Source organism: Anopheles moucheti, chromosome 3 (assembly GCF_943734755.1).
Source record: "Anopheles moucheti chromosome 3, idAnoMoucSN_F20_07, whole genome shotgun sequence".
NCBI lineage: Eukaryota > Metazoa > Arthropoda > Insecta > Diptera > Culicidae > Anopheles > Anopheles moucheti.
In genome coordinates, this window is record NC_069141.1 from 78,082,285 (window position 1) to 78,099,543 (window position 17,259).

Genomic DNA, 17,259 nt, shown 5'->3' on the forward strand with positions numbered 1-17,259 from the left:
AGATGACCTAATTTTGTGCGCTCGATCGCATTGATTGGCATTGAGCTGTGGTAGGATTTGCATTTTGTGCCAGATGCGCTGCGAAGCGTTTTGCGCCATGGGAAAATGTTTGCTTATAAAATAATTACATTATAAGTTTGTAGGGGTGGTTGTAGATTTGGAAAATACAAAAAGAAAATAGTTTATTATGAAGCTGGAAAAAGCTCCAACTATTTTGCAAATAAATTATTTTGCCTTGTGTTAAAATAAAACAAAAGTAATCTCCAAAATTGATTAACATATTTTTACACTGAAAACACTTCTCTCGATTGCACTGCGACATTAATTAAAAAAATAAAAAAAAAAAGAAACATAACGCTCCGTCCAAACGTTTTCAATAAAAAAAACACGAATCGTCGGAAATTGGTTGCATTGTCGAAGCCAATAGGTGCAATCGCATTATCCACACCGGAAAATGGAAAAGCGAGAAAAAAAACGCCTCACTTCAAGCCAGCTTAAAATCAACGGGTTTTTTTCCGGAATGTAAGCGAACCTTTTTGTTACGTGCTTTTTCCACTCTTTTTACGTTACACAAACACGTGAGATAAATGGGAAAAGAAGAGATAGAAAAACTAGGGCCGGAAAACTTTACCCTCATCCACGTCGTGGCTGCACACTTTGCACTCCCTGCGGCTGCATCCTCCACTGTTTGATGCCGAGTGACGCTTTGCAGCTGATTTCCGTTCGTTTGGCAGCTTGCGTGATAGTTCAATTGTAAGTTTGCGCAAGAAGTTAAATAGCCCGCCATCTACGGCCGTCTACTTCGATCTTTCGGCAAGATGCGTCACGGTGCTTTTGCTGTTCTTGGTTGCCCGTGAGCTCATTGTATGAAATACACACGAAGAGATTTTTAACGGATGGAAGCTACCATCACGGTCCCGTTTTCATCACAGCCTTCATGTACGATCCTTAACCTTTTAGACTACTTTCTGGCGGAAAGTGAAGTAACTGAAAAGTGTGAGTCCGAAAAAAAACTGGTGGCAAGCAAAAAAGCACGGTAAGAGCATTAGCAGGGCATCGGGGAAATTTGTGTTTTTTTGCTTCTTCTTTTGCTGTGTTGCTACTTTTCGGAAAGAACTTTTTCCCTATCCAAACCCGTTACGAGGGACCGGTGGAAGTTGGTCGTCCCGCTTGGAGGCATGGTTCTTCAGATTAGCTGGCGGATCGGTACACTGGAACCGAGCTTTGCGAAGGCTATTGGGGCGGTTTGAATCGGGATAGAATCAATATTGACTTTGGCTATGTTTAAAGTTTCCTCCCATGGGCGGTTCATGCATTATTGTTATTACTTTCATAGTTTCGTGCGAGAGTTTTGCTCGTCCGAGCGACGTACGGAAATGGTGCCGTCCGGTGCCCGGAGGTTTGTGTGGGGCGAATATGCGGGAAGATGGGGAAGTATTCTTCGGGAAAAGTTTTGGGGAAAGATTCGTGCAAGACACCAGCTTGCTGGGCTGTTTTCCTTTCGCTACGCTCGCAACGTCCCGAAAGGGCTTATTCTCGTTTTGATCATAATTTTATCGTGCTGCCCCGTGGAAGCTTTCGGAGTTTTCCGCCAGAGAGCGCTGGTGTGCTGAGTTAAACCTATGCAGAGTGTTTGCGCGGGTGTGAGTGTGTGGGAAGTGTGGAAACAGAGGGCAGTAAATAACTCACGCTTACGCTTATCGGTTGAAGCAGTAACTTACAGTTCCCTCTGTTCAACTTTGCTGTTCCGCTTGCTATCTATGTATCGTTTGAATTACGCTCGATTGAGCGTAAAGTGTGTAACCCGTTCATACACTAACAAGCAACACAAGGTGATAGCTAACGTCCGTTGAAGTTGCTGTAAAAATATGCTCTCAATAGCAGCAAAGCAGCGGCAATTTCAATCACACATGTAGTCCAAATTCTTGCTTCTTCTACGTACCATTGTCCAAAATGGCGGACGGATGAGTTCAACGCTCCGGCAGCACCCGGAGAGATACACATCGCAACCGGCACGAGCTTAGACCGATGGTGTGATGGGGTGGTGGTGGTCGCAAAGGTAAAATGGCCAGTCACTATGAGCGTTCACTTTTCCACTTTTCCCAGCCACGTGTTTGGTAGCATCTCTCAATTGGCCAATCATGACGTAATTTTATGGAAAGGTAATCCGCTTACTTTCAAATCCTTTTTTTCTCTCTCTCCCCCGGTGACCATGATGGCGCTTTTTTTCTCGACATCGATCCCACACGCTGCCATGGCTTTAGACCCTTCCCGGCTTAACATGAGTTAGCGCGTGGGTGTGTGTGCGTTTCTCACGTGTGCTAGTGTACGGCATCATACGACGATGATCTGTTTACGACAAAACGATGAACCAATAATTGAATCCGGCACAAATCTCGCCCACCGTGTGCTCGCCGCCCCTAACAATGGCGCTGAGCGAACGGTGAAAAGCTTTCTGTGTGTTTTGCTCGCACGGTTCGAGGCGCCACTAATGGAAACGTGCACTAATGTTGGCATTTTGATTATGGCACTTTGCTTCCAAGCAAGCTGGGTTGAGTGAGTGAGTGTGTGAGTGCATTGGTTTTTTTCCACCCCCCCCCCCTTTAAGCTGCCCGAGTGGTTAGCAGCTTTTAATGCATGAGGCTAACGATGCATCCTACAATGCAGCGGAAAAGGATGTTTGTGTGCTTGCAGCGTAGCAAGCGATTGATTGAAGAGCTTTTATGGTGGAAGCCTTTGTTCCTGCCGGTTCCTGGAAGGGTACGAACGGTGCTTTGATGTGCACAACATGGCAGTAATGAGAAATTGTTTTCGATGTAACACATTTCGGAGAGTGGGCAAAATGTAAATGGGTGGTATAAAGATAAGCTGCATCCTGTTCCCGTTTGAGGTTTGTTAAATAACGAAGTGTTTTGGAATTGTTTGCTTGAGCTAAATTTGCATGGAAAAAAGCTTCCAATGTGTTGATGTTAGTTGTGGTTATACGATCATTGAAACTGGTTGGATTCCCTTTTATCGTTATTAAAAGTGTCTCTAACTCAGCGGAGTTTGGAATACCACCAAGTGACACTTTTAATATGCTAAAAGCATAAATGCTAAAAATGCTAAAAAAGCATTTAAACTCCCCATTATTTGCAAGCAAGGTTTTACATTAATAAATCCTGAATTTACGTTCGATGTTCGCAATTTATTGCAACCCAATTCAAAGACATCGATAATATTCCGCATCCGATCTGTGACAAGAAAAATATTCGCCACAACAATAGCGTAAGCTTTTCCGTTAGCTTTAAGGAAATTCTTTCTGTTTGTAACACAAAGTTTCGAGTTCCATGACGAGGGTTTGGGAGCAAACGTGATGCTGTCAACGGCTTATTATTATCCCAACTCATAATGTCTACCGAATGCCTTAAAATGTGTCTAATCACATGTATAAAGGTCATTTACAAGAAGGTCCTAAACTAGCTTTGTTTAGCAATGTTTCCAGGATATAAAAACGCTTTTTTAACGCTTCTTATAAATTTCTCAAGACTGGTTTTCTTTAATAATATCACCTAATTACATTAATTTGTATCAAGATTAGGTGTTAAACACTCTGCACCTTCAATGGCACAATTCATTAAAACCGGGATTTTGAATTGTTGAAATTATACATTCAGCGTAAAAATGCAAATTCACAATAACGGATCGATGCGCTCGAGGCTCCAGCGAAGTGTGTGGCAAATCCCCGAACATTGCAAAAACCCATTCTTCGAATACTGCACACAAAAAACGCAAATTCCAAAGCCCCGAATTGACTGGTCGGAAAACATTAGCAAAGGAGTCTGTGACTTATCTCTGCATCTTGGCAAACATGCGGCAAATGGGCTTTGGCTTCGTCCACCTGAAATTATATGTTTGGTTTGGTATGGGTGTGTGTTCTTCCTCGTTGAACAGCCCCGACGGAAAATGAACGCTAATCGTATTTTACTGCATTTCGCATCTTCGAGCTTCCAACGCGCATTAGCCGGTGGACAGAACGGGCGCGCAACAACCAACCGGACCATGAAAGTGGAAGCGGAGATCGAGTGAGTTGCGATAGGAAGCTGGAAGCTGGAGCGCACGTACAAACGGGGAAGATCGCGGAAACGGGATCCAATTTCAGCACCGAACGAAGATAAGAACCGATTGCCGGTGTGAATCCCGGTGTTGCCCCGGCATGGCGGCAGACGCAGCCGGAAATCTGGCAAAAAACCTTTCCTACCGGGTCCACCGGTGGGGGTATTATTTTCCAATTTGCGTTAATCGTGCTCAGTTATGTTGCGCACACAGTTTGCGACCAAAACCCACACGGTCTTACCCCATGGAAAGGCACCGCCGGGCGCCATCGCTTGTCGCGCAAAGTCGATAATTGTGCTTTGGCGAAAATTTCGCAATTCAATAAAGTAATTAATCCGTCCGGCAGGTGCGTCCGGCACCTTTTAATGTTGCTATTTCCGGCTGGCGCAAGGTCAAGTTGATTAGAAAGTTACGGGGCACGGTGGCTGCGATAAGCGATCCAAAAAAAAAAAAACGCAACACAACTCTATCATCCGGCGTGGGGTAAAATAATATCAAATTAGACAAAATATGTCTTTGCGGGACATGGCATCATGGGGGGAAGGAGTAGAAAGTGGCTAATGAAATTTATCACCCCTTTCAGCAGGACAATACCCAGCAGGTGAAAGCGCCTGAAGTTAAAGTGAAGCATTTTAATTTGGTTGCAGTGCTCGGGAAGAATGGGAACAAGAGCCTTCCAAAGTTTGGCCTTCCATTAAAAGCGAGGGGGGCGAGGTAAACTTAGTGGGAAAAAGAGCGATAAAGAGAGAGAGAGAAAAAAAATGGATGCCTATTGAAACCATTTTTGAGTGAGTTTTCATCTTTTTTTTTCTCGCCCATGCCTTCAATGGTGCTGGTGATCGAAACATTAACCAGCAACGAGTGATGAGTGTGAATGGGCACTTTCCTTCCATCAGGTAGCATCAAAGGGGTGAGTGCTGCTGACGAGGCAGATATGCTGATTTTTTTGTTATCCTTGCTGGCTCGCATATACCCTCTCCCCATCTGGGGCCCTGCATGATCGCTTCAAGTGGAGCACTTTTTCGTCTGGTGCAAGTTTTCTTCCTAATGGAACTCGATGGATTTTGCTGAAAGTAGCCTAAATGGTGTGCATTAATGTACGAGACTCGGTACCCCCCTTTGGTACCGCATGGCGTCTCCCTTGTCCCGGCCAGAATAAATACGCAACGGTTAATGGACGACGTGCGGACTGGATGTGGGCTTACGGGGCTTCTGCCTTAATCAACCTTGTGTAAGCTGTTTCGCTTGCTGGTGGCTGCTCGTTGAAACTTCAATTTCCAATTTTTCGGATGCTCACCTCAACTCTCGGTGCCCGAGCATCGATTGGTTGTCTTCCTTCCGGATTCGTCCCCCTCCCCCTCCCATTCCGATCCGGTACGGTGCGGCCAATTTCGTGCCACCTAATCCGGAACGAATGTTCGTTTTAATTAAAACTTGTTGCTGACTCGTTTTCCCTCACTGGGCATCTGGGTAGCTTTCCACTTGCACAACTGGCAGTCGACGAGTGAAGCCCGGGTTTTAATCAACCCTTCGACTAGAATGTTTCCAGTACAGAGAGGGGGGTGGTATGGCAAACCAGCACAGTGCAAAAAGGACAGTAGCAGAAAGGTAGGAATAATAATCGTACCTCAATATGGCGTACCGGTTAAAATGATTCCTTTCGATGGTTGGTGGGAATTTCCTCGCACACAATGCAAAAGGGGTCAAAGTTTTTAAACACAATTCAGGCTGTAAAATCATTACCATATTCGTTTATTTTTGTCGGCCGAAAGCTTTCAGACCCACCGCTCTTGAAAGGCCATTGTGGTGGGCATTGGAAATTACTTACTTCGAATTAATCATCTCACGGCACAGTGAGCAGCTTTGCGCGAAGCCGAATGAAAGGATGGCGCGTGAAGGAAGATAGCCCGCAATACCGAAAATGGCAAGTCACACCTCGGAAAACTCGCAGCCTCCCCCAGTGGGGAGGAAATCCCCCAGTAGGATGAAAGTGTAAAATTATTGGCAGTATTTCAAAATTGTTGCACACCCGTCTGCTAACCCGTCCACACGGTGAAGTTGCGGAAAAATTCATTATTCCAACTATGGTCGCGCCGCCGTAACTGCCCCACTCTTCAGTCCGGTGGGGAAAAAAGCGGATTTTCCGACGGAATGTTAATAATTTCTTGTTAATGCCGTCCCATTAAGCTGCTCGTTAGGGGTAGCGCCGTATCGATGAAAAGTTTCCCAGCTTTCCCACCCGATCGTACGATCCCGACCGTGTTACGTTCGTCCCACCACCAACGGTGGCAGTCTTCATGTTCAATGTGGATAGCGTGAATGGTACTTTTTTTTTGTTGTTGCTTCCATTAAAATCACATCGGTTGGCCAGTACAGGGGTTGAAATTCCATCGCATCGGGCTGGGAGTTCCGGTGGTGACGGGAACGAACCAACGAGTTCTTAACATGGTCATCATCGTGCAATCTGCGAGTGTATACGGTTCGACTACAGAGATACAGCACCACGCGATGGAAGGAAAACTTCCAGCATTACTCGCCATTGTACTACGGAGGACCCCCCGGAAGGGGCGAGTAAAAAAAAAAAGTGATGGAGTTGGGGTGTGCGAGTTTTTCCTCGCACGACACAACGCGCTCAACACAGTCGGAATGCCGTGGGAACTGCCGTGCGCACTCGGATTTTTCCCCGCGCGCTATATTCTAATGCAATTTACAGTTCGTTCCTCCGGCGAACGATGTTCGCGAATCCTTCACGAAACTTTTCACCAATCGCCTTCCGGGTCCGTGCGTTTAATTTTACGTGTTATTGTGTGTGTGTGTATGTGTGGGTGGGAGTGTGCCATTTTGTTTCAAAAAAATATCCTCACCCCCACCCCAACACACCAGTTGTTGGGGGAGTGCAACCCTTGAGAGTGGATCGCTCGCTCCCCTGGCAGAACGCAGCATACTGCAAGGAAAGTGCATTTAGTGGGTTGCAAGTTTTGCACTCCTTTTCGCAGCCTCCGGTGGCGAAAGGTGGCGGCGCACGGTGGCAGCGGAATTTCGAAGCGTACCGTCCGGGGTCACGGGAGTGTGTTGGGCGCGTAAAATGTATGCAATCGCGCCCTGTGCTTGGGCGCTTTTTTTGTTGTTGCTGTGTGCATCCGCGGCTGGTTGTCTTTTGTTCTTGCTCAACTAAGTGTTTCCCGCCCTGGAGGCCATCCAGAGCCGAAGCAGTGTGAATGCAGTTTTATTGTACGCTTTGGTGAATGTTTCTGAATGCAGCAAAAAAACGGGGGTTTTATCCACCCTTTTTGCAGAGAGAGCCAGCAGCTTTTCTGCGAGGTTTGCGAAAGCTAAGCAGTTCCACACCCGCCACCAGTTCCGGGGGGTTCTTTCACGTTGTAATGACATTGTGGGTATGTGTGTTGAGGAGGTGTTTTTTTTTTCTTCGTTGCGTTGGGTTTAGTCTACTTCCGGCCAATTCTGAACCTCGCCAGTCCAGCGCGGTAAGTAAGTTTCTTAATCGTGCAGTTTTGCTGTGCGCTGAAGTTGACCAGCCCCCCCCATCGGTATTCGGTCCAGTCCGAAAACATTCGCAAACCGGGTGCAATCAACGCCGTAACTCTCGGAACTTACGGCTCACGGCATTGGAGTAAAGTTGTCATTTAAGTTACTAACGCTCGGTTGGATGGAACTCGCCGATCGGTAAGGAAAAGGGGGTGCAGGGGGTGGCAAGCTTAAGTTACAAATGCACCATTCGCAATGGTGCCGCCAGGGTCGGAAAAAGTGGATTCTATCCATTTTACTTATGTATTACCCGGGGGCTTTTAAAAACTTGTTCAATTCATTGTAATGTTTTTGCAATCTTGTGAGTGTGTGCGGTCGATGTAATAAAATGCTCATTTGGAGCTTCCCGGCAGTTCGTAGAAATGGCTTTTTTTTTTGTTATTGTTTGTAGTTTGTGAAATAGGATTTTACAGCACGAGCAACTTATTTTATTAGTTTTTTTTAAATAAAACATTCTACATCAAACTATTGGGCTTATTTCCTATATAGGAAAATTTTTCCTATATTATCGTTTTGTTCAGTTTGTGCAATAGTTTTTAGAGAGATTATTTGGAAATTTATTTAAAGAGAATTACGAAGAGAATAACAATACCAATTTACCATACAGAAAGGCTAGAGGAAACTGACACTGGTTTATCTTAGGTATTGAAATATAACTTATATAAAGCAAAAATATTTTTTTCACTTGCAAACATCTTACACTTCTAACTAAAATAATTTTGGGCCCAATGAAAGTTGTCAGCAATTTTGTGAAAAGAAGTTTTCCTTTACATATAACTATTTTTGTGTGAGTTATTAATTTATCTAATTAATGCAAGTTGTGCCATAACCCAGCCCAAAGAAAAACTTTTACGACTAACGCTTATGACGTCATGGCTTCCAGGCACTAGAAAAGTTCCATCACAAAGTGCGCCGTAATGAACGCTGAATATATAGTAAATCGCTAGACATGTTCCTGTCATATACGGGGTATTTTTATTTCGCCACAACTTTTTGATGAAACAGCAATCGTTTCCCTCGTTTCGAATCAATTCAAACTTTTCTCTCCTCCCGCCCAAAATCCTGCTAATGCTCTTGACTCCGCTACCAACAACACTGGTGGTGGTTGCAGGGCGGGAAATGCTTCCATAATTTACCTAATCGACTCTTAGTCCACGCGACTCTGTGACGACTCAATTAGCCACGTGGGCTGACAGGCGATTGGTGCGGGACGCTTCCGGGAAATCGACCACCAAATCGGAGTTCGACTCGCCTCTCCTTCTCCGCCGGGACAGATTGATTCATCGTGCGCCGAACGCCACAAAGAAAAACAACCATCGAATGGTGATGGTGATAGTGATTTTGCGTTCCGTTCGGGTTAGGCGGTGTTTGTGTAACTGTGTGCCCCCGTGTTTCCCTAACCTTTCCGGATCTGTCTCGATGGTGTGCTGTAGATTCACACCTTTACCACTGGTGACGGGAAAAGTTATGCTCGGCAACTTGTTTCCGGTCGTTTTTGGGCCAAAAAGCAGCAGAAGTTCGATGGGTTTGGGGAGCAGGCAGGGGGACGCAACTGGGCGAACAGGATGAATGGAGCCCAATACATTCCCACATTTTGCCATTCCATCACGCACGCACGCACTAACAATTGCTCACGAGTCAAACGGCAACACACAAAAAAAGAAGAAAAATACTCATTCTCGAACAAAAAAAAAAAGCTTAACAAATGTAGCGATCGTACGGAACGATGAGATAAATAAGCGACCACGTGGTTGTGCGATCAGGCACTGGGTGGGTAAATTAATTTCATCCATTCAGCTCCGGGGAGCACGGCCCGGAAGTTGGCACGGGTTCGATTTGTTTTTCTTCTCGGGTGGTTTTGCGGTCGCTTATCTTTCCTGGTGTGCTTTAGATGAACCAACACGAAACACCACCAGCCCGGGCTGTTCCAGGGCTGTGGACGCGGGGGGCGAAGGATTAGTTTGTTGCGGAGTTTGCGGCACGACTGGCAGCCGTATAGATTTGTCAAGGGAAATGAGAGTTGTTTCGGTGATGGCAAGCGAACACTCGGAAGATGTGCTTTTAAATTAAGCACTAATGTTCTACCGAACCGCTTGTGCGGGGAGAAATCTTGGATTGGGGTGTGCTGGAATATGGATTATCGTTAATTTGTTCATGCAGCGTGCTGTTATTTTGCTGTGCGCATAAACTTGCCGTTGCCAAAGTGTTGCCGTTGTTTGGAGCTGTTTGTTTGGACTTTGTGCGAGAAGCGGAATGAAAAACAAATTATTTTCACGCTGTAAGTGAGCTATCTCTAGGTGATGCAGCCAGCATGTGCAAACAAAACATTGCTGTTTTGTTGAAGTTTTCAAATATATCTGGTGAAACTGTAAAACAGTTATGAATACAAATCGATACTTAGAAATTTTCAAAATTGGGTTGCTGTAAACATCATTTACTAATACATGAAAGTATATTACAATTGCAAGATACTAGTATTAGAAATTTACATTTCTGACTCGTTTAGTACTAGATTTCAATATTGTACTTTTATTTTGTATTTAATGTACTATAAAAGGACTTTAAAAATTTATTTGATACCACACTTTAACACGTTTTCCAATCTTTTTCTCCATCCTTTTGTTACTGCTCTTTTTCTTAACGCTGGATAACGGGTCGTAACCTTTCTCGCAACGTAAGGTTCCTGTCGGATTTTTGGACGATTTTTATGACACAATTTTAGTTAGCACGGTTTTACTTGCACTCGTTCAAATTTAATGCCTCTTAATGTGATCAGTCCGAATAAAAAGAGACCCTTCAACAGGAAACTATTCGTGTATATCGCTGTCGCCATCTGCCGGAAATAACCGTTACTTCCCTGGCGTCCAGGGGTGTCAAACTGCTTTGACAGTTGCATTGAGGATTTGTTTTAAAAACATGTCCTTTGAAGTAATATAAAAGAATAATCATGTAACCCTGTAAATGTTTACATAATTATTCGTATTTTAGATAAAAAGGAAGAAGCTCAAGGAATGATACAGGGTTCAATAATATTGTGATTAATCCATTAAAATCCAAAGTAAAATAGATAACCAGTACATTTCCACTTGTACTAAACTAAGTACAACTAAGTACAATCAAGCACATCCTACCTTCCCCCGAACACTTGAAACATTTTCCTCCTTCCTTTCCTTTTCCTATTTTCCTTGAAACATACAAGTTTTTTCATGTAGACAAGTACGAAACTGTCAATCACTGCAACTACCACAACAATGGTTTAGTTGGTGCGTTTGGACGAAAGAGAACAGCATGTTCCATTTTGCTGATAACATCTCCCAAAACTACTAACACTACACTCCCAAACGAACCACCCAGAATGATGTACATGGATCGGAAGGTACATCAGGAAAAAAAGTACCATCCCATCCCTCAGGTAACACTCCACAAGTTGTGGTGGAAGTAGCAAAACAGCAACACCAACCACCCAACGGGGAGCTTGAAAAACTTTCTCTATCGGTGACGCATCAGCAGGGGGTGGGTTGCACGCTGGAGCGGGAGTGTTTTGGGGGTGGCAAACTTTCGGGCATAATTAAGTCTCTGAATAGTAATTAGGCGATAAGGTGTTGGCCTAATAAATTTCAACAACTTTGTCCATTCATCACACGCGGTGGCCGGCACGTGGGGTGGTCCATGAGTAGTCTACCGCGCGTACGGCAGAACAGACAGTCGGTGAGAACTTTCAATGCCGGGGCACACGCAAACAGTGCCACAAGATGTCGCCCTTGAAGGGCGAACCCCGAAGCCGAAGAAGGTCAGTAATGGGTAACAAAGCGCGACAACAATGGCGCTGTGTAAGTGAAATGAAGTTGTCCTGTTCCGAACTTGTACGGTGTGTGTGTGTGTACGGCAGTAGATTTGGTCGATAGGATCAAGTTGGTGGTGGTGAGTTTTTCTCTACCGTTCGAAAGAAAATCTCATCCCATCCGGGAAGCTAATCTTAAAAGCTAACGGAACTTTCATACTATCTCCTCCATCAATCCATCAATTCTCAGGAAAGCGAAGAAACATGTGCAACATTAACTTACCTTTGGACACGAACACGTATATGCTGGCCGGTTCCGTGTTGCTGGCCGAGCAGGTGTAGTTGCCCGAGTCGTTGATTTGCGGCTCCCGGATGATGAGGCGGCTCTGCGTCCGTGGACCGGGCGTCGTTTCGATGGTGATGTCTCGCCTCGAGTCATCGTAGTTGATCATCCGATCGTTACGCTGCCAGTACACGTACTGGGGTGGCTGTGGACTCTGTGGGCGATGGTGCAAAAAAAGAAGAGAAGGACATCGGTCTAAATTAGTACACCAGGCACGATGGTCGATACAAGTTATTTGGAATATCTTGAAAGGCACTCAATAGATTGAAGCGGACGTAGCAAAAAACAAGAAGCTTTCTATCATCAATCTCAGCACGGAAAAGTTCTAAACGAATCTGTTGGTAATTGAAACGTTTCCGGTAATGAACTTGGCCATAAAAATGGTGCGAAACGTTTAGACCTTCGATAAAAATGATTTTTGAAGCAAGAAAATTGATATTTTGTAATGCTAGGTGAGAGCATTATTTTTATTACCGAAATACTTTGGTCCAATCGAAAGCAATAACCATTAAGTTCTCAGTTATAATAAAGCATTAGAAATAACGCAGCACGATCATACGTGCACGTTCACTTAAAAAAGGGTGCTGCAGACCAATGGAACATTTCTTCGTGACACGACAAAATCATTGCCTCATTATGCGTCAAAACCACCCTTATAAGAGAATTTCACTTCATTCGGTAGAACTTTATTTTTTTTTGCCGGGTAGTCTTACTCAAGACAATAGAAACTTTCATCTAAACCGCGTACTGGGACAGGAAATCACCGACCCGACCCGATCGTGTGAAGCGAAAAGGAAAAGAAACGCTCGAGCAAAAGAAAAACCCATGCTTAATTTCCTGCCACGGTTCTGGGAGGGGATACATGAATGGAAAATCAATTTCCTTCCTCCCTGCTAGGGCTACAGCTTGGTCGCGGTTTGCCACCAAGAAGCGAGAAAGTAAGAGAGAGAGAGAGAATAGAACAGAAATTGACACAAAATGGCACAAAATAATGGAGCGACCACATCAAGCACCGGTATGGCAAGGGGATGGCAAGTGTGTTTAACTCTTTCAATTGGAAGTTTTCAAGCATCGGAATCGAACTCTTGGGAGTGATTCGGCACCAACCGTCACTGGGAACCGTTCATTTGCCTGCCACGTGGTGGATGTTTTTTTTTTACTGTCGTTCGACCAAAAGGTGATCCTCGGGAGGAACGGAAAAGCTTCCAACAAAATTGCAACAGCGTCGGGATCGGGTTAAAACTCGTCGAAAAAAACCCCCTGTACGAGCCCGGTAACGCTTCCGTTTCATTTCATTCACTTCCGCACCACGGTTGGCAGTGGCGGATCGATTCATCGGCTGGGCTGGGGGTCGGGATGCCTTAGTTAGGTTGATTGTTTCAATTTTTGCCAGGAACTGAAGGATAAACCGAAGCACACGCACACACACAAAGCAACACGAATCTTCACCGAATCGCCAAGTACGAACGGATGGACGAAAATTTCGAAAAACCAAACCCATTTCCATAACGACCAGCGAACATTAAGCGTAATTGGAATTTGGCAGCGTTGCTTTTTTTTTGTTGGTGTGCCTTCGCTCATTACTTCGCCAACAATCGCACCCCACGATTTGACTGTGAATGGCGCTTCTCTAGTGCGCCATTTTGTTGTTATTTCAATCGGCGACAAACATTTGTGCAATGGCCATTGGAAACAATGGCGGTTGGTTAGCTGCGCTTTGTTTGTTCGGTTGTCTTTCGTGTTGTTTTTTTTTTGTTCGGTGTATGTGGACAAAATGGCTGAATGTGCATTTGGTGTCCTGCATTTCTTGTGCTGTTTCTTTTTAAAATTCTTCGAACATAACATAACAGACCCTCGACAAACCTGCCCCGGGGGAAGGGGGGGGTTTGCGTGGAATGGGAGGCACCGACAATGGTTCTAGCCGACATTGTTCCTCGATTTACAGCGTAATTGCTAGTTAAGAAACCGTTCCGTGTCCGTGTCGTTCGTGTATTGGTTGGTAGTGCCACTGGTGCTACCGCTGCCGAGCGGCGTGCGGAATTGATTAGATTGTGCCAGAAGTTTGAATTTGACACTTTGACGGTCGGTTATGTAGGAAGGAGCAGTAAAACCGAAACCACCCTGTGTGCCCCCCCCGACGGACACTTTAATGGTACTTCTGGGTTCGGGTAAAACCTCACATTACACGAGCGTAAGGCTCCAAATTTCAATTTGTGGCTTAATTGTTCAACCCGTCACATACTTGCCTTCGGTGGAACGGAACCATGCCATAGTGTGCTTTGAGGAATGGAATTGCCGTAGTGTTTGTTGCTACACGCTATCAACCGGCATGCCGGTGGAGCGGTTTCCCGTTGATGGGTTGTGAGCCGATACCCAAAACTCACTTACAGCTAACGACAATGGTTTTCCTTTCTAAATTGAATGAAAAATTTCTTTTGATGTAAACTACGTACGATGGAGGGTGTAACTATTGGGGAATTTCCAGTTTATGCTGTGTTGTTTGGCGTTCAATGGTTGTGGTTTATTTCCATATCTTATGTAATGGTTCATAAAATCAGTTTCCAACAGAATGTTTCTATTCATAATTGCTTGCCATCTTTTTATAATTTTGTTAGAAAACAAATAGCTTGTTGGAGCAGTTTGCTACAAGTTTTGGAACATTTCAATTGTTTTCAATGAAGACAGCCTTTTTGTATACGAGTTGTGGATATTAGACCAACTTAAGGCCATGAAAACAATGTTAGGCCAATTTCAATCATTGCAATATCAACAAGGAACAAGGCTAGAGATTCGATAACTTCTTTATCTAAGCTAGGAATTTGTGTGAAACGTTTTTAAATGTTATAATGATATTTCATTGTTGCTAATATTTAATTTAACACAGTAACACTTTTACATGAAATTTAATTGTGTTTTCGTCTCAGCGAAACTAAACAGATCAGTGATCGTAAAGATCAATATTTGTACCATGAATAGTTTTCGAACTATTTTTGTTTTTTTTATCATCTATTAAGAGGATTTAGTTCTATGTTTTTGAACAATTTGTAGAACTCTTATCATAGATTATATACGTTAAAGTCAAGCATTAATTATGATACAAATTTTAAACTCCAAAATTTGTAATTTGAGTTAAAAATATAAAACAAATAAATGTTAAAAGAGAAAATTGTTAATGATCCTTTTTGCTGGTGTTGAAATAAATTAGCTGTTCTTGCAGAAAGCACACAAAAACAAACATTGCAAAATGAAAGGATAAATTAAAACAAGGGCCAGCGAGAACACTAATGGGAAATTTGTTTCAGAACAACCGGTCGCAAACAAAAAAACAAGTATATTGCTCCAAATCATTACGAAAGCATTACGTTCCCGTTTGAACTTGATATGAATTGGTGGATTAATTTTTTTCCGATGGTGACCTTTTCATCATTTCCTCGCCAAAATTTGTTCCATCATCTCCACTGTCGGGGTTTAACATGATCGCTTCACTTCACCCATGGGGTTGTAGGACGCAATATGGCGACTGTAAATATGTAAAATGTGCACATTCTCCTTCGATCACGTTCACCACCCGACCAGAGGCAATAAAAAGGGCTTACGGGTGGGGTGCACTTTTTTTTGTAAAACTTATTTTTGCTTCACCAAAAGCGGAGAGAGAGAGAGAGAGAGCGACACAAAAAGAGGGAAAACCCCGGTGCAAATAAACGAAACCGATGATTGCAATTCATTCGATGGATATTTCTTTTCTGTTTTGTTGTTCCAAAAATAGCAACCCAAAGTAAGCCAATTCGTGAATTAATCGAAAGGGATTTTGCGTTCCTCGTTGGTGCTTCGTTTGTGCCGAATCGATTCAACCGTTTGACAACCGTCTGGAAAGTTTGACCATTTCGTGTTCGCTCAACGGTTGTCATCAATTTTCACGGGGCGACACCCAATTAGCCACCAACATCCCCCCCCCCTCCCTCCCAAAACGAGTCCCTTTACCCTGTCCTTCGCAGCACTGTTGTGGGTGATTGTTAAATTGAAAGAAAAAATGGCACCGAATACCATCACACCGTAGAAAGATGGAAAACTTTTCACAGTTCACAAAAACCGAACTCAATTCGAACCGATGGGTGGCAATTAAAGCAGAATTTTCTGTCGGCAAAGAAATGCTGAAAGTTCGCATCGTGCTGGTAAAGCATTATTAGTGTTAGCGCCCTGTGAGCACACCTCATTGTGGCCGGGGGGTTTTTTTTCCATGCCATCTGTCCCAACTAATCCACGGTGGGTTAAAAGTCTTCAGGGCCGGTTATCTTCACTTCATTGTTGATCGGATTTGCCAACGGAAAAGCCGGCATGCCGCACGAATCAGCCACAGGATTTAGTTTGAGCCTGCCGACAATTTGTTTCTTATCGATTGGTGGGGGGGGAGGGTGCCGCTTGTTAATGTTTCTATCTCGCAACAGCAGCACGACAGGCGTGCCGTGGCGCTCGTGATAGCATCACCGGGGTCGGGAAAAGCGGAGTCGGGTTATTGGGTGGCGGCCAACTCGAGTGGGCCGAGGTTCCTTTCTTGATTGCTGTTACCGCACGGTGCCGATCGGTTGCGTCATCGGTTGCTTGCTGCAGCGAGCGCAATGCAGAGCGACAGAGAAGGGCAAAGCAAAAGCAAAGAAGAAAAAAACAGTTGATTGGGCAGAAAATCGGTTAGTCGCCCGAAATATCGGCAAACACAAACAGGAGTGTTCGGGTGGACACCAGACACCCGGTACGGGGAGGGGGTAGGTACCGGTTTCGAAGCGATAAGCTTAATTTGGTGGGCGATAAATTTTGATCAGCAAATGGTTGTTGCGCGCTGTATGGTTTCATTTCTGTTCCTATTTGTGTGTCGCTTTCGGCGTGCAATTGTCAACCTTGTTTTGCTTGGTGAAGGGAGGGTCTGTTGGCAGGCTAACAAAATAGAAAACATTATTGCGTAGGAGTTGCGATACCGCCGATAAGCGCCAGCCAAGCAAGTAGTAGCAAGTCTCGCTTGTTCGTAGCTTCTTCTCCACTTCATGATTGGAACAGATTGGTTTACATGCTTCATTACAACATGGTAATGCTATGGCCTTGCTATCAAGCCCTCACCTCTCACTCAGCCTTTTATCGAATGAAGCGGAGCGGATGTAACGGAAAAATAAACTACAACATCCCAAAAAGCATCGCTCGAGAGATGAGTGCAAGATTAGCGCAGTAGCAAACGAGGCGCAAAAAGGTTTCGGATTGATTGATTTTTCGCACCGTAAATGACATTATCTGTAACGGGGTGTCTTGGCTGAGATCAATCTCGCAACTAGCGGACGAGGGGGGGGGGGGGGGGGGGGGGTGTTTGTTGATCATGATGATGCGAGCGATTTTCCCAAGAAGTGTACAAAAACATAAAGCTCTCCCACCGGCCGAAAGCGAAGAGAGGCACTGAATTGTTAATCAAGCCGTTGATGGGTGTACATCCATCTTTTATTAGTGCGCAGGA

The 17,259-nt window shown here is 44.4% G+C and overlaps 1 protein-coding gene across 1 annotated transcript in view; it reads right to left on the minus strand.

Annotated features, from left to right (window-relative positions):
- LOC128303025 (zwei Ig domain protein zig-8) overlaps positions 1-17,259 on the minus strand; it is a 123,740-nt gene that overhangs the window by 13,486 nt on the left and 92,995 nt on the right. Inside the window, exon 6 of the mRNA XM_053039877.1 lies at positions 11,706-11,919. Coding sequence (XP_052895837.1) covers positions 11,706-11,919 — 214 coding nt within the window. The remainder of the gene's footprint in view (positions 1-11,705; positions 11,920-17,259) is intronic.